This window comes from Tenebrio molitor, chromosome 6, assembly GCF_963966145.1.
Source record: "Tenebrio molitor chromosome 6, icTenMoli1.1, whole genome shotgun sequence".
In the NCBI taxonomy this organism is placed as follows: Eukaryota; Metazoa; Arthropoda; class Insecta; order Coleoptera; family Tenebrionidae; genus Tenebrio; species Tenebrio molitor.
Window position 1 is genome coordinate 4,165,309 of NC_091051.1, and position 18,075 is coordinate 4,183,383.

At 38.3% G+C, this 18,075-nt stretch overlaps 4 protein-coding genes across 5 annotated transcripts; 2 read left to right on the plus strand and 2 right to left on the minus strand.

The window, feature by feature from the left end:
• Positions 1-3,376: 3,376 nt before the first annotated feature.
• Positions 3,377-5,099, plus strand: LOC138133107 (uncharacterized). The gene is made up of 5 exons (XM_069050911.1): positions 3,377-3,538; positions 3,589-3,696; positions 4,107-4,787; positions 4,836-4,985; positions 5,088-5,099. The coding sequence occupies exons 1-5, from the start codon at positions 3,377-3,379 to the stop codon at positions 5,097-5,099; spliced, it is 1,113 nt and encodes a 370-aa protein (XP_068907012.1).
• Positions 5,100-6,599: 1,500 nt separating this feature from the next.
• LOC138133627 (gustatory and pheromone receptor 39a-like) lies at positions 6,600-8,344 on the plus strand. 2 transcript variants are annotated; one of them, XR_011160450.1, is made up of 3 exons: positions 6,600-7,724; positions 7,768-8,189; positions 8,245-8,344. XR_011160450.1 is itself a non-coding variant. In XM_069051551.1 (2 exons), exons 1-2 carry the CDS (start codon positions 6,882-6,884, stop codon positions 8,020-8,022), a joined length of 1,098 nt encoding a protein of 365 aa, XP_068907652.1. In that variant the 5' UTR covers positions 6,600-6,881; the 3' UTR covers positions 8,023-8,344. The 2 variants fall into 2 exon arrangements, 1 of the variants encoding a protein (XP_068907652.1); XM_069051551.1 differs by having other exon boundaries at positions 7,768-8,344.
• Positions 8,345-11,474: 3,130 nt separating this feature from the next.
• On the minus strand, positions 11,475-14,097 carry LOC138133393 (LIRP-like). The gene is made up of 3 exons (XM_069051301.1): positions 13,873-14,097; positions 13,480-13,672; positions 11,475-12,007 (listed from the first exon to the last, which is right to left on the minus strand). Exons 2-3 carry the CDS (start codon positions 13,670-13,672, stop codon positions 11,799-11,801), a joined length of 402 nt encoding a protein of 133 aa, XP_068907402.1. The 5' UTR covers positions 13,873-14,097; the 3' UTR covers positions 11,475-11,798.
• Positions 14,098-16,106: 2,009 nt separating this feature from the next.
• On the minus strand, positions 16,107-18,069 carry LOC138133391 (uncharacterized). The gene is made up of 4 exons (XM_069051300.1): positions 17,913-18,069; positions 17,719-17,865; positions 17,543-17,672; positions 16,107-17,497 (listed from the first exon to the last, which is right to left on the minus strand). The coding sequence occupies exons 1-4, from the start codon at positions 17,979-17,981 to the stop codon at positions 17,358-17,360; spliced, it is 486 nt and encodes a 161-aa protein (XP_068907401.1). The 5' UTR covers positions 17,982-18,069; the 3' UTR covers positions 16,107-17,357.
• Between the last annotated feature and the right edge of the window lie 6 nt (positions 18,070-18,075).

The window sequence follows — 18,075 nt, forward strand, 5'->3', positions numbered from 1 at the left end:
GCATGGAATTTTAATTTTCTTCTCTTGTGATGCAACTAACAAGACCACACAATCAGTACTGACGTTGTGTCAAAAACTGGTGACCAAAACCCGACCCAAAAGTGAGATCAGGCGAGCTTTGGAACTGTTCTGTTGTCATATTGGTCAAGAAAAGCCGCAAATTCGATGCCCTTTGGGATTCCCTGTTGGTCGTAGATTGTTCTTCAACATCTTGAGAGATGTCATGAATTATCTGATTATTGTCTTTCAATTAGATGTCTGATCTCGTGAAAGTGTAAATTGGGAAGGAAAAATGTGTAAATTAAAACGAAACGAAGAAGAACTGAAATTGTTTTTATTAAAACAACATTTTCTTCCAAAATTCAAAACTTGTAACAATTCACACTGTCTAACCTAAAATCCATTCAAAAATCAAAAACCACCACCTGTTGCTTTAAGTTGGTGAAATTTAAAAAACCCTAGGTAGATATTTTTTTATACTATGTTGGTAACTATAAATTATGACATTTATTTGATTCAAAATAAAATTCAATTGCTTTGAATTCCTTTCATATTGTTTTATTAGCAGCACATTTCATTTATTTATTAATTCTTATTGTTTTTCCTTAAACATGCCCAGAAAAACAAGACATTTAATAAACACTTAATCTCAAAATTACAATTCTCACCAAATTTTACACTAAACAGCGTTGCCGATAGTAATTATCGAGGAAAATGCGACGTTGGTGGTTTTTTGATTTTTGAATGGACTTTATAGTCCGTTTTTTTAATAATTAATTGTCAGTGTCAAAATACACAGACCAAACTGTAGGTATATTAAAAATCATTGACATTTGGTCCAGTTCTATCTCAATTTCACCCTAGATCATTATTGAGGTTATGTTGCATATGTTTATGAGTGTGAGACATATTGGGTGATTCAAAATGATTGTGGCCAAGTATGTACGAAAATTTATGTGGCAACTGTGTGGATGAGGTAAAGTTGTCATTTGTATGACATTTCATAAGCGTGCATTTGATTTTTTTGATATCATTATACATTGATTTGACAGTTTTCAAAATTGCGCGACTATGAACTGTCAAAGAAATATCAACTCTACCTTACCCACACAGTTGCCACATAAATTTTCGTACATAGTTGCCATACTTGGCCACAATCATTTTGAATCACCCCATATATGGTGAGACACGTGTTTAATTTAAATTTAAATTGTGAAATGTGACAATCGGTGACAATTTCAAAAGTCAATGTTTCAAACGTGATTTATAAAATTCACTGTTTCGAATTTTCTGCCAACCTGACAACACTTTGACAATTGATTATAAAAAAAACAGACTTTATTTAAGTAAATGTAATAAAATTATCTGATCAATAACTTGTGGCCAATACACTATTAAAAACACCACTCTAGTAATAAAGTGAATGCGAAGACAGTCCCAACGTGAGTTCAAAGTGATGGCGCTGTCTTCTCTTTTGTTACAAATTTATTCTACAACTGTCCTTCTTGCAATAACATCGATGAACATCTGGCTCATCATCGGTAGAAACGTCGTCTTCTATAGAAAAATATCGTTTACCAACGCCATTATCGACACTCTTGGCGCCATTCTAGTGGCTGCAATATCAATTCTAAACTGTCTTTTCGAACATTTTTTTTATCGCCACAAGGTGTCTCTTCTTCGCACCTCTCTAAACGAAACTGCAAACTTCCTAGCTTTCGCAAGTCACAACAACAAACCAAAAACAGTCAAGCTTCTAACTTATTCCGTATCTTTTGTCACATTCGCTTGTCACCTTTACGCCAACTTCTCCGTTTTCGGTTTTGCCTCTTTCAAGTACGACGTAATGATACTTTACCTAATGATTAGAGTTGTATTGCTCGTTTTGTGTGTTTATGACGCAACCGATGCAATTAGGAAAAGATTAGTGCTGCTCCCTCAGAAAATGGAGAAATCACTGCGATCGAGTGACAGTTTAGTTTTTCAAATCGCAGAATGCGTTAAATGTTACGACGTCTTGGCCGAGTCCATACAAGTTTTTAGCCAAATCTATGGTTGGCAAATTTTTCTCACCTACAAACTAATCGTCGTGTACACTGTCGGGACGATTTATTACTGCTCTCAGTTGATTGGTGTGCAGTTGAGTCAAGTTGCAGTAGTACTCAGCAGTACTCTTTGGGCGACACTTTTGATTGTAAGTTTGCAGCAAAGCTTGGACATTAGATATTTTTTAGGTATGTGGAATTTTAGTTTTCTTCTCGTGTGGCGAAGCTAACAAGACGGCACAATCGGTACTGCTGTCGTGTCAAAATCTGGTGCGCTATACTCGACACCAGACCAAGATCAGCCAAGCTTTGGAGCTTTTCTGTGGTCGTATCAACCAAGAAAACACACTAATTCGTTGCCCTTTGGGTCTGCCGATTGATCGCAAAGCTTTCTTCAACATCTTGAGAGATGCTGTCAACTATCTGATCATCGTCTTCCAGTTGGACATTTGATTGTGTGGAAGTGTATCAAATCAGAATTGTCGAGTCAAGTCTTCTGTTCTAGCACCAAAATATTTTCAATTTCTTAATTTACCCACTCGTATATTTATCAAGCCTAAGTACACAATTTACAAATTGCTTCTCAGATCTACTCGTCAAGCTCTATTATCAATCAATCGCCTCCACCTACACGTATGTCACTACTAAAAAAATTACTTCCAGTAGAATCGATATGACCTATATAAATAATTTATCTTGTAATTTTAGAGCATTCGCGTCAACTCTTCGAAATGTTTTTCTGGAAGACCTCCAGATCTCTATCGCCTACTCTTCACAAAATTCTCATCCTAGCACAATTACTTGCACTGATTTTGATGTGCACGTGGCACAATTATGGTAAAATACATACCTACTACAAACAGATTCCTTTACCTATCCTCATCATCGACATCCTCAGAACGAGTTTGCTGTTGGCGATCTGCCTCCTAAACCCAATCATCACAGGGTTTCTCTACCACCACCAAAACACTTCTTTTTTTGCCACCTTGCAGAAGACTGACCCCGTTCTGGGTACTCCATACAAGAAGAAGAAGCAGAAATGGGTCAAAACGTTAACTTACGTCATGATAATTGTCACATTTGGATGTGATGCAAGTATCAAGACCCGGGTTTTCGGTTTTTCCCAACACAAATACAATCTAGTGCATTTGTTCTACACCTATATCAGCTTCACCATCACTTTGCGCTTTTACGATTTAGCCAACGCGATCACCAACAGATTTCTTCTACTGCACCAAAAAATCAACACTCTTGTAGATGTACACAACGATGCACTTATGGTCGTCCAAGCTGGAAATCTTCTGAAATGTTACTACACACTCTGCAAGACCATGGACACGGTTAGCCAACTGTACGGTTGGCAAATCCTCTTGATTGAAAAAATGATCGTCTTGCACTTGGTCTACACCATGTACTACATTTACTTGCTGTTCCACACGATGACCATATGGCTTTTTGTCATCGTCAACATCTTGTGGGCCGCAGGATGCTTTGTACTTTGCGCAACATCTCCAAACACTCTTGGTACAAGATTCTTTTGCAGCTTCATGGCTACTTGATCGTGTTTTCGTGCGACGACACCAACAAGAGCGCCCAGGCGGTGCTTCTGCTCTCTCAGAATTTGGCTGCAAGGACGAAGCCAGACAGCCAGGTCAGAAAAATTTTGGAAGAATTCTGCAGACAGATTGGTCAAGGCAAACCGGAGATTTGCTGTCCCTTGGGACTCCCAATCGATCGCAAATTGTTCTGCAATATCGTCGGCAATGTTTTCAACTCTTTGATTATTGTGTTTCAATTTGATCAATAAATACTTCTCCAAAAATGTTTACAATGTATTGGTCACCACAGAATTAAGAAAGAAGCAAAGTGATGACCTTATTTTGTTAAATCGATGCCACCCACTTACATATCGATCCCACCCACTTACATAAATTATGGTTCTGTTGACTTATCAACAGTTTAGTACCAGTTTTTGGTATCTTCATGGCTCTTCCACCTCTCTGCCACCAAATCTGCGTCCTAATCTGGTTGTTTGCTTTGGTGCTGATGTACATTTGGCAGGTTTTGGGCAAAATTCGTTTCATCTACAAGGTCATACCTTTACCCAACGCCATCATCGACGTCATAGCTTCGGCTTTGGTGATGTCAATTTGTCTCGTAAACTCTCTCTCCAAGTACCTTTTGCACCGCCACCACGACACTTTCCTTCTCCCTGCATTGCGCGAAACTGACATTCTTTTGGACACTCCAGACGCAAACAATATTCGCAAACTGATCAAGACTTTGACTTATCTAGTGACGCTTCTCAGTTTCGGCTGCGACTACTACTCCAAAACCATTTATTTCACTTTTGACCAACAGAAGTACAACTTGGTGAATTTGTTCCTCATGTTTTATAACCTCCTGATCGTTCTACGAGTCTACGACTTAGCCAACACGATCGCCGACAGATTTGTTCTGCTTTGCAACAAAATCAACAATCTCGTACGCATTTCTAACTCCGAGAGTGAAATCCTAGTAGAAGCTGACGCTACAAATTGTCTCAAATGTTACTACGTCTTGTTCGAGGCGATGGAGACAGTTGGTCGCGTTTACGGTTGGCAAATCTTAATCATGGAGAAGATGATAACCTTTTACGTGGTGTACACCACTTACTACTGCTACTTATTGTTGTCCGGCTTGGCAATAATTTTTCACCCCATGTGCGTACTTAATAACGTCTTATGGACCACAGTGTTTTTGGTAAGTTGTGAACCCTACCCAGCACCCACGAACCCGTCTATTTTGTAGATTTATGGTGTCTTAATTCTGTTCTCTTGTGATGAGGCGAACAAGAAGGCCCAATCAGTCCTTCTTCTCTCTCGCAATCTCATCAGAAGAACGAAACCTAAGACGCAAATCAGGCGAGTCTTGCAACAGTTTTCCAGTCAGATGAGTCAAGTAAAGCCACAGTTTTGTTGTCCCTTGGGGTTTCCAATATGTCGCAAGTCGTTTTTTAACATCATCGGGCGTGTCGTTGATTATCTCATCATCGTTTTTCAGTTGGACACTTAATTTTTTGCTCGTGTAAGAAACGAGAAAACATGTGAGATAGGCAACTCTTAATACACCGTGTAAAATGTGTTGCATAAGCATAAGTTTTAAAATTAAAAGACTTGTATAATAACAGGTTTTTTTGATTGAATCATTCTGAAGTGAAAGTATTACAGTTTAAGAGTGTAAACTTGATGTCAAAGTAAACTTTTACCTCCTTGAAAGGAGGCGTAAATCCAAGAGGATAAGATGAAGGGAATGAAACAAAATTGAGATTAGAGAAGAAATAGGGCAAAGAAGAAGCAAAGCATGCGGAAGGAGGGTGAAAGAAGTGGAAAGCAGCGAAGGAAAGAAAGAAAGGAGTGAAAAATAAAATAGAATGCTGAATAAATGAAAATTTTATTTGTCGTGATAAGCGATTAAGAGTCATTTGGCAGGCGAATGGCCTTAATTAAAATGTTTACTGGTTTTTGTAGTTGCGCCAATTAAGGAGAACTAAAACAAATAATTTTTACAAATCGACTAATACTTTGATAAAATTTGCTAACTGTTCAATAAACAATTAGTAAACAGGAATCGAGTCTAAACAAACAAGTGATTAACTGATTAATTAGATGCAGTAACGAAAATCAATATCAATTTATAGATTGCTTATTTCGTTGAACGTAAACACATAAAATATTCCAGGTCATTGTCCATTAACGAAATGAATTCCAGACAAATTTTCCGACGTTTTCATCGGGAACAATTTTCCAACATGTGCGAACACTTTTACGTTTTGCGAATCTGTTTGTAAATAAGCGAGATAAGTCATCCAAAATTTTGATTTATGAAGTTGTTGTTCGCCTGATAGCAACCCTATCTGTGGTACCCTTCAAACGATTACTAATCAGTTACGTCAATTGTGTATTTCTTGGAATTTCGGTATTCCGAAAAAATTGCTTTAATCACCTGTTTTACTTGGCATTGTGGTCCATCGCCGTTAAGTAATGTTGCCTCGAGGTTGATAACTCTTCATATTTCCGAATCGAGGTTTTTTATTGACGTTATCGACGAAAACAACTTTATTGCAGTTTTAACACATTTCATATCGTTCACTCCCGCCAGTTCAAAACAGTGCGTTCAAATGGTTAAATATAATTCGGCAGTATCGTATTTCGGTACGAATTCCAAATGTCGTCGTCCACATTTAGGATTTATCTAATTCGATAAAGACGGAACTCGACACTCTGAAGACGCTGTCCCGCGCGTTTCATACGAATTTTTTGCAAGTGGGAAGAAAAAAGTTGGTGTCATTACCGGGTACAAATGTTCTGATGATAATCTCCATCCTATTTAAAGCAACCTACAAATATCTGTGAACAATGTGAACAATCTCTGCCTAAAATTACTCTACTTCTATGCACTATGAAATAAATGTCCAAATTTTTTTTCAACTCTTTTTGATATTACATACCTATTGGTAATATAAATCTGCGTCATTTGGGGGACTCGAATTGTGAAATCATCATAATTCCTCAAGAAGAATAAATGTAAAGCAAATTTCTAACGTCAGTGACGAAAAAGAGTGAGGTTAGGATTTTGGAAATTTGAATTAAACCAGAATGAAATAAAAAATGAGCACATAATTGTTGTAAAATGTATCAGAATGGTGGAGGCGCCGGGAAAACGAAAATCCAACAAATAAAATCAAAATGATTTGATTATTTTAATTTGACAATTTATTTGTTGTTGGCAAACAACATGGCGGTCAATTTAATTCCGTGACGCTCACCAGATTGTCCAGTCGCTCGTTTCTTCACAATGCAGCTGCACAGATTTTTCGAAATCTTTATACTGAGTGTTCACAAAGTTCTCGCAATATCCCCTGCTGTAACATCCCCCAATTCTAACCCCTCACATTTGCAAAAACTCTACGCAACGTCCGCAATGGTCGGTACCGTTATTTTGACGACTTGGCAAATCTACGGCAAAATGTCTCCCACGTACCCTTTCTTCAAGGTAACTGTCAGCACTTTGGACGTTTTGGGTACCCTTTTGATGGCCATTTTCGACATTATCGACACTCTCAACCGGACCTTGCTCAACCAGAGCCACATCCGCACATTTTACAAAAATTTGTCAAAAATTGACAAGTTTCTAGGGCTGCCACCCACTCGAAACTACTTCATGAGTGGTGTCTACAGTTACAAATTAACTGTCATCGCGATGCACGTCGTTATCTTTGCCACCTTCTCTTACGATGTCTACTCGACTAGTTTTTTCTACAGTTGGCACCATTACAAGTACAACGTCTTCACCTTCGTCCTCAAGTACAAGATTACTTGGTTCGTGGTGCACCTGTACATGGCTGCGTGTACAATCAGGCGACGTTTCGACCTCCTCAATCGGACGTTTGTTGCCGCCGTCAGGACTACCAACGGTGGGACTCTAGCTGTCAAGTGTATGAAATGTCACGATTTGTTATGCGACCTCGTCGCTTCCATAAACAAAGTCTACGGCTTCCAAATTATGATAATGGACAAGATTGTCGCGTTGAGCGTCGTCGAGTCGAGCTATTTGTGCTTGTTGTTTGTCATTGAGGCGCGTACAAAGTTTAGTGTTGTCGCGTTGGCGACCAACTTGATCTGGAGCGCAGATTTCATGGTGAGTACTGAAGAAATTGTGTTGTTTTTTGATGTTGTTTTAGATTTGTGCCGCTTTGGTGTGCTTCTCGTGCGGCGCCGCCAAAAAACAGGCCCAGTTGATCGTACCAATCTGTCAAAATCTGCACGGGGGAAGTCCAGACAAAGACGAGATTTTGACGCAGTTCTCGAGACAAGTGGCGATGACGAGGCCTGAGTTCAGGTGTTTGGGATCATTTCCGACAGACTATGGCTCCTTTTTCAAAATTTTGACGAGCATTTTCAATTATATTGTCATTGTGTTGCAGTTTGATAGCTGAGTGACCTTGAGGGTTGTTGGGAAGTCGTCTGATTTGGATATTTTCGAAAAGCAAGATATCATCGAGAGTCATTACTTTATAAAAACGTGTGCGAGATGACCTATATATGATAATGGATGTGTTTTTCTAGCGAAACGTTATGCGATTCTGATCATAAGCTCCACATTGTGATAACAACGTTATTTGTGTTGTTAAATCTATTTTTAAACATTGAATTTTTAGTTGACATTATGCAAATAAATATTAGATAAGAGTTTTGTCTAAGCAGAATTTCCTAATGTGGCGTGCTTGCACTGGGCTAAATAAATAACTTCACTCTAAATCAGCGGCTTTTTCTTCTTTACCTTAAGTTAAACCTGGAGAATGAAGAATAATCTCAAATGTTTTGCAAAAGTTCCAAGATTTCACATTTTCCACCTTCTTTTCAAATTCCGATGTTATTAACTCTGTATAAGAGTTGGAAGAAAGAAAATTTCAAACATATAAATACAACGGGAAAAATTGTTAAGGAAATTTTGAAAAATGAAGAGGGGTGAAGGGCATTCTCGAGTTTAATAAATGAAATTGGAAGTTTCAAAGAACAAAAAACAAAGATCAAAGATATCCCCACAGATATTTTGTGTATTATTTGAAACATGAGAAAGAGAAAGATTTCTTCTTTTTGAGAGAACAAAGTGAGCAAGTTACCATTTTATAAAACGATAGATAAATATTTGATAATGGTAAATCTCAAGAACAGAGAACAGTTACCAAATTTGAAAACTGAGAAAGATGTGAGAAAAAGATTGTTTTTTAAGTGAGTAAAAGGGAAATGAAGAGCTTTGTGGCAAACATTAAAAAATGAGAAAGAAAAATAATGTGCTCAAAATATCAAAGACGTCTTCGCAACACAACAACAAAAAATATCTGGCAGAGAAAATTTTTAAGAAACTACAAAGAAATACAAAGATCAAATATATCCCCATAGATATTTTGTGTATTATTTGAAAAATGAGAAAGAGAAAGATTTCGTCTTTTTGAGAGAACAAAGTGAGCAAGTTAACAATAGACAAATATTTGGTACTTAACGGTAAATCTCAAGGACAGAGAACAGTTACCAAATTTGAAAACTGAGAAAGAGGTGAGAAAAAGATTGTTTTTTAAGTGAGTAAAAGAAAAATGAAGAGCTTTGTGGCAAACGTTAAAAAATGAGAAAGAAAAATATTGTGCACAAAATATCAAAGACGTTTTCGCAACACAACAACAAAAAATATCTGGCAGAGAAAATTAAAAAAAAACTGCAAAGAAATACAAAGATCAATGATATCCCCATAGGTCAGGTCAGGTCAGGTTTTATGTATTATTTGAAAAATGAGAATGAGAAAGGTTTCTTCTTTTTGAGAGAACAAAGTGAGTAAGTTAACGATAGACAAATATTTGGTAATGGTAAATCTCAAGGCCAGAGAACAGTTATCAAATTTGAAAACTGAGAAAGAGGTGAGAAAAAGATTGTTTTTTAAGTAAGTAAAATTGAAATGAAGAGCTTTGTGGCAAACGTTAAAAAATGAGAAAGAAAAATCATGTGCACAAAATATCAAAGACGTCTTCGCAACACTACAACAAAAAATATCTGGGAGAGAAAATTTTTAAGAAACTGCAAAGAAATACCTACAAAGATCAAAGATATCCCCATAGATATTTTGTGTATTATTTTAAAAATGAGAAAGAGAAAGATTTCTTCTTTTTGAGAGAATAAAGTGAGCAAGTTAAAGATAGACAAATATTTGGTAATGGTAAATCTCAAGGACAGAGAACAGTTACCAAATTTGAAAACTGAGAAAGAGGTGAGAAAAAGATTGTCTTTTAAGTGAGTAAAAGCGAAATGAAGAGCGTTGTGGCAAACGTTAAAAAATGAGGGAAGGGTGAGAAAAAATATTAAAGATGTGCAATGATGTGGGGGTCCAAAAGAAATTTGAATATCTTAGCTACTAGATACTTGCATCTCGAATTAAAAATTTGACAGTGAGAAAAAAAAAACAATGTCCACAAAATATCAAAAAATATTTATCTAGAGAAAATTTTCAAGAAACTACAAAGAAATTTCGAATTTTCAAAAATGAGATGGAGATGAGAAAGAAAATGGCAGCAAACTTTAAAAACTGAGACAAAATTGAGAAAGTATGTTTTTTTGGAGTTTAGTACTCGAAGTAGGAAATTTGGAAGATCAAGATCAAGAAGAATGATTATTTCAGAAAGTACATTGTAAATTGAGGTAAATTGAGAAAAGGATGAGAAAGAAAAGTAATTTATAGTTTTATAAAAATACATGAATGAAAGATGTCTTCACAAAACAACAAAAGAAGAACAACAAGAAACAAGTGAGATAATATTAGAAATGAGAAAGAGATCAGGAAAAAGTGATTTGTTATTTGAAATTTAATAATAAAAGAGTAAGAAAAGTAGGTAAAGCAAAAATAAACGAGGACAGTTGCGGATCCTCCCTGTAAATTCCCACTTAACACTTGGTCGTGGAAAAAATCCAACAGAGATAACGAGTCTAAATTTAGCCCGGATTCGGCGAAAGATGTGCAACAGCGTTCCAAGAGAAGATCGCTTCAAATTCGTGGTCCATCATGGCATCCTGACAAAAAATTACATAATCGTCAACGTTAATAACGTAGCAACTTAGCAGTCACTTATCGTCATTAAAATGGCAATGGATCAATCAGGCCAATGAAGCGGGACCCGGTCTCGTCAGCCGAATCCGCGAAAAATCCACGCCGCCCCCGTCCTATATGCACTCGAAATCAGTACCACCAATCTATTTTAAGAAATGCAATTATTGACAATCAAGAAATTTAGTGCACTCCCACTCGCCGCTTAGATTGACAAATTGGTCGCGGCGCCTCGGCACACGTGCCCCCAATTACCTGCGGCTCGCCGTCCCCCGGGGGTGTTTATCGAGAGTGGAATGTGCGCACATCGGATTATTTATAACGATTATTAATAACAATAAATCGTCTGGCGCTATGGCTGGTCATTTTTTCTCGCTCTATAAATAGCGCAGCGTTATGAGAAAACAATGACCCTGTGTGCTCATTATAAATGTTTATGACGGCGCTCGGTATGCGGAGTAGGTGGTGCACAGGGAGGACAGGGCCGTCCTGGGCTCTTCCGCGTCCTCCTCCGGGCCCGCGGCTTTTTCCATGCGGATGTGCTCCGGCCCCGCTATTAATAGGAAACTCGAAACGTACCAATCTTTGGATGCTACAGTCAAATAACGACCAGTAAAAATGTGTTTAATTTGATAAGCTATCAGCTACAAATATTTACTAGTTTTTTCTAAATGCCATGAACTGTACCTATTACGATAACCTTAGGTATTTTGATATCGTAGGGATAACAGTTCGTACCAGGCTAGAACGTGGCCACACGTGTCCGATCCGTGCCCCAATAAAAACAAACCACCAAACTATCAAAATTCAATAATTTATTAATCGCTCTGCCTAGGTAGCTAGAGTTATGCAACAAACAATCCGTAGATACAGTATCACAAGGTCGCAACACTAAATAAATACCGCAACAACGACAATCTCTACACGTACTTGGTATGACAGACAGTCTTGCATTGGTGCGCTATCTACAAATTTTTTTTTTAAGTGCACTTTCATGGAGAAGCGAGACGAAGCAGTTCTTAACTATCCCTACAATATACATTATATCACAAATTTTTGCCGACTAATCACAATTTCATCACAAGTTCACTTTTAAGTCACAATTTTGTTTTTTTTTTGGGATCATTTGCTGTTGCCGCAGTACGACGACAGTTCTTCATGGGAGCAGGGTTTCTCGCAGCACTCGTTGAACACGCCCCGGCGACGCCGCTGCCGGAACGTCGTGATCAGCGAGGAGGCGCTCGCCTTGCTCCTGTAGGGGTAGTCTAGGGGGCGGTAGCTGTCCGAGCTGTGACGCCCTCCCCACACGTTCGACTTGGACAACGAGTAAACTGCAACAAATTGCAAATGAGATGACGAAGAAATCAAGGTTTTTTCACCAACAGGTGAGAGGTTAGTGGGAGATTATTCGGAGACTAATCGGAGACTTGTTGTTGCAATTGTGGTCCAAAACAGGTCAAATGCAATAACAGGATAAAGTCCGAAAATTGTGGTGAGTTGATAAGGGATTTTGAAAGTGGAGGGGTGGCAGATTAGACAAAATTAAATGAAATGCAATTGTTTCGTAAACTGAGAATGTTAAAAGTGAGATCGTGATGAGAAAGAAAAAGTGAAGGGAAAGTGGAGAGAGTAGAAAAAGAAGGAACTAGTTTTTAGGAGGGTGGGGATGTTAGATGAAGAACACTGGAGAATTGTAAAAAGTTAAAAGTGAGATGGAGATGAGAAAGGAAAGTCGACAGTATTTTTGAAGCTAAATAGAACATTTCAAAAATTAAAATAACAGAAAAGGATAGTTTGTTTAGTGGTGGTAAATCCCAAAAGAACAACAGCAGCAAAATTTGAAAAATGAGAAAGTGGTGAGAAAGAAACGTGATTTGTATTTTAATAACTGAAGAAAAGGGTTTGTGAGAAGAAAAGAATCGGAGATACGTGCAGCAAGCAACGAAGAAGAATCAACTCTCAAAGAAAGAAAATAACAGCAAGATTGCAAAACTGAGAAAAAGCTGAGAAAAAATAACTGCTTTTTTTTAAGTGAGTGAGGGAGGAGGAAATGAAAAGTGTTGTTGCAAAAACCAAGAAGAGCGAAATTTGAAAATTCAGAAAGGAATGAGAAAGAAAAGCAATTTGCACAAAAAGGTAATGATGTCTTCGAAAAATAACAAGAAAATAATATCTGGATGTAGGAAATTTCTAAAAAATTTCAAGGAAATTTCGAAATTATAAAAATGAGAAAGAGATGAGAAAGAATCATAATTTGCATTTGTTAGTACAACAGTTGCAAAGAAGGAAATCGAAAACCATTATGTCAAATGATAACGGAAGAACATGTGGTCATGAAAATCGAATAGTGAGAAAAAAACGGTTTTTGAAGTTGATTTTAAAGAAAAAAGAGAACTCAGAAGACGAAAAACAGCAAAACTTGAAAATCCAAATAAAATGAACAAAAAAAAGTTACTTAATGTTTTGAAAGAAAAGTAGAACAGAAATTTCAACTTTTAATGAAACAGAAAGTTAGAAGAATAGAAACAGCAATAGATGGATCATATTCAAATTTTGAAAAGATTTCTCTTGCTTTCAACAGTGAGAAGAAAACCAGGAGCGAACGATTCTACAGAAGAACAGGAGAGAAGAAATAATTCAGAAGAAAAGATAGAAATCTGAAGATTGTTCGTTGTCCGGTTTGGAATTCTGGAAAGGAAGTTTCGGTTAGGTACTATTAACAAATGAATGTTGTTGGTTGTTGTCAAATCGAGACTTCTGTATTTGATGATTGATGTATAAATGTTTGGATGTTGGTACTCACTGTCCGACTTCTTGTTGAGCGTGTTGTAGTTTCCCTTGCAGACGGCCGACAAAGTCTCTGACAGTCGAGTTCCGCAGTATATCTTCTTATTGTTCTGCGAGCCCCTGATCGTGGCCACATCTTCGGCGGTGCAGGTGTGCAGAGCGGCGAGGACGGTCGCCACCACCACCACGAAAACGCACTGGAGATCCATCTGGAAAACGAGAAGTCATCGTGAGCGTGGTCGTACCGCATCCATACTGCTCTCGCATGCACCTACTTGTAAATAATGAAGCCATTAAACTTGTAATGGCAAGCGAGAGCGGGCGATAATTTTGTTGTTATTTTTTATTAGATTACGGCGATCCGAGCGTTATTTACTCGGCGGGGCTCGATTGCCCAGTCTGGTGTTACCTTGAGAGCTTCCCCGAAACTCCTACATTCGTCCAGATGAGCGGTCTGGGTTCAGGCATCCGGCACTTTGACGGCGACATCACAGACCGAACGCGCTGAAGAAGATTCAGACATCACCACTTGTGTATCGTCGACCACTGGCTACAATCAACTGGACGGCGCTGCTCTCGGACAAACTTATAACGTGCACATCGCGATTGAAAGTCCGACGAGAGGCTCTCGATCGAATGCCGATCGCTCGATGGACCGAAGCCTTATGAAGATGACTCAATGCGGTTTCGGCAAGTGGATCTATTAACATTTTGACACCGCGGCACGTGTTGGGGACCCTTTGATTGCATCTAATCGCCGAACTTTGGACCCAGCTACTGCTGCGGGCTCCTCCGGACGCTCTCCAAAAACGTTCTCTCCGCTCAAGGACTCCAACTCAACACCACCTTCTTCCGGTACTCCCTCACCACTTTACACATTTCGATTCACACCATCACCACCACCCTAACATACCAAGACACCCATATTTTCTTTCACAACTATTTGTACCGCTCAAGAATCGGTTACCGTGGTACCACACCTACATCTGCTTTTGAAAATGTCCTACAACGACAGACGGTAAGGTAAGTAATATTATCAAGAACGTCGCAAGGAATAACTTCCGGTTTTGCACCTAGAGCGTCTTTCGCTTGGTTTCAGTTCTAGAAATCTCCAAGGAGGGAACAAAATCTTCTTTGGAACACGTCAAAGGAGAAGGAGTAGAAAATTTTGGTGCGACAAAGATTATACAACACCTCCATCACAATGATTCTTCGTTTTTAGACCACACAACCTTTTTCTTTCGAAAATGTTTTTACAATTCTTGGTACTTCTCAACCAATTGAATTTTTACTGATGTGCAAAAAGAGTTTGGACGTTCTTTTGCAAAGAGAAAAAAGTAATGTGGTACTACTTCTCAGACCATTCCACCAGATATTTACAATATTACTTTTACGTTTACTCTTAATTCCAGGAGTTCCAGATGATATTGAAGATGGTACCAAGATGACATGATCTGGATGTTACTCCACAGCCAATAGAAGAAGTAGGTTTTGGTGCTACCGAAAAGGAGCTTCAATCTCGTTGGTACTTCTAAGTGAACTGCATTTTAGACAAGTGGATGAGATGTACTAAAACGGGTGGAATTTTCTTTTATAAAGATTAAAGAGACACCATTAATGATTACACTCGGAAAGAAGCGACCAGTGTGGTACTACTTCCCAAAATGTTCCACAGAAATGTTTATTCTTGACACCAAATGATCAACGTTGAAAAAGAGAAGACGGGAACTACAGAAATAAGTGCTATTAAGTTGGTACTAATGTTAATTTTTTACTCGCAACATATCTTTCTGATTCGCTTCGTCTCTTTATCATTACGATGTAGATTATTATTATTTCTTTTTATCAAACGACGACCTTTGGATAAGCAATTGTTGACTTTTCAGTCACGTTTACCAAAAAATTTGGCTCTGTTCTGAACCTTTCATTTATTCCAGATTTTCTGGTGGTTCCTTTCAAAAATGGTTGATAGTTGTTGGTACTTCTAATCGAATCTTAAACTCTTTACTCATCTACGAAAAGGTTGGTTTTTCTTTTTATAAACTTCTTCAGAAAAATAATTAATTTAAACACCAAGAAACAATCAACCTATCCGGTACTACTTTCTCTAGAAAATCGATTATTTCTTTTTTGGTTCTATTTTTCTATTTTCATTAGATGTTTTAATATTGTCTGAATCATCTATTATTTGCTCTAATTTGTTTATCTTTCTTTGGTAATATTTTTTTGTCTTTGCCCCTCCCGGGATGAATCAGTAAAATACCTTCATACAATCTTTCTAGATATTGGTGATTACTAATCAGTACATGTTTTTACCGATTATTAATTGTCATTAGAATGTCACGTAAAGTTTTCTTAAGTTTTCGGGTATTTTCTTAATCTATGATTTCGTAGAATTTTTATATTTACTCGATCTATTTTGTCTTACTTTCATTTGATTGGTCAAATTTTATAGTTTCGATCGCTGATCTCTCATATTTATGGCAGTTTCTACCTTATCAATTTATCCTTGAAGGTTTTTGTATCCAGCACTTGTCCTCTTTATCTAAAAGCAGGTACCTACTTCACATAATAGCAACTGCCAACTGATAAAATTACTAATATTGATTTCACAGGTACAGCAGGTGGTATCTTATCAGATAGTTTACATAAATATTTTTTATTTCTCTAATATTTTGGGTACATCTAGATCCGTTTGTATTTGTTTTACACATTTTTTATCACTCCTAGACAGATTAAGTACAAACAGCGACAATTTATTAAAAGTAAGCGCCAACTATTAATAGACAATGTAAATTTTCCATAATGAGTATTTTTTTTCCGATTCGGGACCCGTTCTTGGGCGATAAAACTCGTTACGAAAGAAGGACCTCAGTTATCGAATTCTTTCGAGTTTCCATCGAGCAACAGAGATGACGTAAGCAGGAATTTATTTATAAAAATCACATATTCATAAAAATAAACAAACATTGATTTAGTCGGCGAAAACACGACCAAAACAAACCAGTAATTAACATGAAAAAACAAACAAACATTTTTTTTCGAAAGGCTTGTATTACGAAAGAATATCATCAAAGAAAAACGAAAATCGCGACTTCCCTGGTCGTGCCCTCGACTCGTCGATTTCGATTTTGTCCAATCACCGTATATATGTCGGTACGGGAGTCGCCCCGACCCGGAACAGATGCAGTACCACGGTGGTTCGAGTGCGCTCCGTGATCCACGTCAAGAACACGATGCAGAACAATTTTAGACAAAACCGGAGAATCGAGGGGTCGTTCAGGGTCAAGGAGAACAAAATACAGCGATAATTGCAGTGTAAACATCACTGACCTCCGTGTTTACCGGACGATCAGTGTAAGTACCCTTTGAGTGCCGAAATTGGTCGAAAAATCCCCCCAACGTAGACGGTACCACTCAGACGACGATCGAGGGGGCAAGGGTTCAAGGACGAATTTCACTCGTGGACAAGGATACAGCGACTGCCTCCTAAGCGAGCACGTGAAGCGGTACTCTATCAGTACCCGGAATAAATTGCTCCAATTGGCTAATCGCCGAATTTGCTCGAAGCCGCGTCAGTTGCGAGTCCAGGTTAGGCCTGGTGACGGCGCTATCGCCGCCGATGATGCAACGCATTTAATGAGAACGGCCGCGATAAAAATGTATCGAAAAAAATCCAAAAACAGAAGATAAAGCGAATTAAACACATAAATAGAACGTGCAATTTCGTTCCGGTTCAGCGACATCTTTTTTTGTCGGATTAATTTGCGCATTTTTCTTTATCGGGGATATCGAAAGCGTGCAGAAATTAAACAACGACCAGATAAGACCCGGCTCCACGGGGGACTTCCTGGACTGGACCACGCGGATTCCAGAGGACTCAGATCTGCCAGGCTAGAGGCTCTCCCCGCACTCGTTGTTCAATTCAGTGAGATTCGCAGAGTACTTGTAGCATTTGAAAGGCGCGTATTTGATGGAATTCTTCAACGTCAGGTAGTTTTTGAACACCGTGTACCAAGAGCACCAGAAGAATCCTGCAAGCAGGTTTGAATCAAAGAAACAAAGATGTTTTGACTCACCGATGAAAACAAAGTTTATGACGCTTTGCACGCCGTCACCGGTCGAGACGTACAGAGAGGCGTACGCCGTCGCCATGAAGAAGGTGGGGGCGGTGAAGCAGAGCCAAGGGAGAAGGAAGACGTGTTGCCCCTGGAAAATTGGACTAAGACGAGAAGTGAGACTGGGGGGGGTTTACCTTGCAAGCTCCTACGAATAAGCTGACCACTATTCCGAACTGGAGGAGGGTTATGAGGAAGATGTAGGTCAGCTGGTTCAGTTCGACCAACTCCTCCAAAAGGTACAAATCCATGGTGATCTCGTAGATTCGAAACATCAAAAATATCTAGACATACAGTTAAGTGATTCTGCACCACAAGAAAATTTACTCACCAAGTGAAAAATTCCAATGAAAACCGTTGGATATTTCAGATCCACTTTGATAATACACCTTTTGTACATGGTGACGGTTTCGCAACTAATGAGAGTTCATCATCAATTTATTTATCTTATCTGTACCTTCCTAAAAATCTATAATTCCTGAGCACGGCAAATA

Bases quoted from the DNA above. Each gene is read 5' to 3' on its own strand.
- LOC138133391 (XM_069051300.1), bottom strand. From the start codon at position 17,981: ATGTACAAAAGGTGTATTATCAAAGTGGATCTGAAATATCCAACGGTT. The intron at 17,866-17,912 runs GTGAGTAAATTT...CTGTATGTCTAG, and splicing joins TCATTGGAATTTTTCACTTG to ATATTTTTGATGTTTCGAAT. The intron at 17,498-17,542 runs GTGAGTCAAAAC...ACCTGCTTGCAG, and splicing joins CATAAACTTTGTTTTCATCG to GATTCTTCTGGTGCTCTTGG.
- LOC138133393 (XM_069051301.1), bottom strand. From the start codon at position 13,672: ATGGATCTCCAGTGCGTTTTCGTGGTGGTGGTGGCGACCGTCCTCGCC. The intron at 12,008-13,479 runs GTGAGTACCAAC...AATTTGTTGCAG, and splicing joins GCTCAACAAGAAGTCGGACA to TTTACTCGTTGTCCAAGTCG.
- LOC138133627 (XM_069051551.1), top strand. From the start codon at position 6,882: ATGCAGCTGCACAGATTTTTCGAAATCTTTATACTGAGTGTTCACAAA. The intron at 7,725-7,767 runs GTGAGTACTGAA...ATGTTGTTTTAG, and splicing joins TCTGGAGCGCAGATTTCATG to ATTTGTGCCGCTTTGGTGTG.
- LOC138133107 (XM_069050911.1), top strand. From the start codon at position 3,377: ATGGACACGGTTAGCCAACTGTACGGTTGGCAAATCCTCTTGATTGAA. The intron at 3,697-4,106 runs GTCAGAAAAATT...TACATTTGGCAG, and splicing joins GGACGAAGCCAGACAGCCAG to GTTTTGGGCAAAATTCGTTT. The intron at 4,788-4,835 runs GTAAGTTGTGAA...TCTATTTTGTAG, and splicing joins TATGGACCACAGTGTTTTTG to ATTTATGGTGTCTTAATTCT.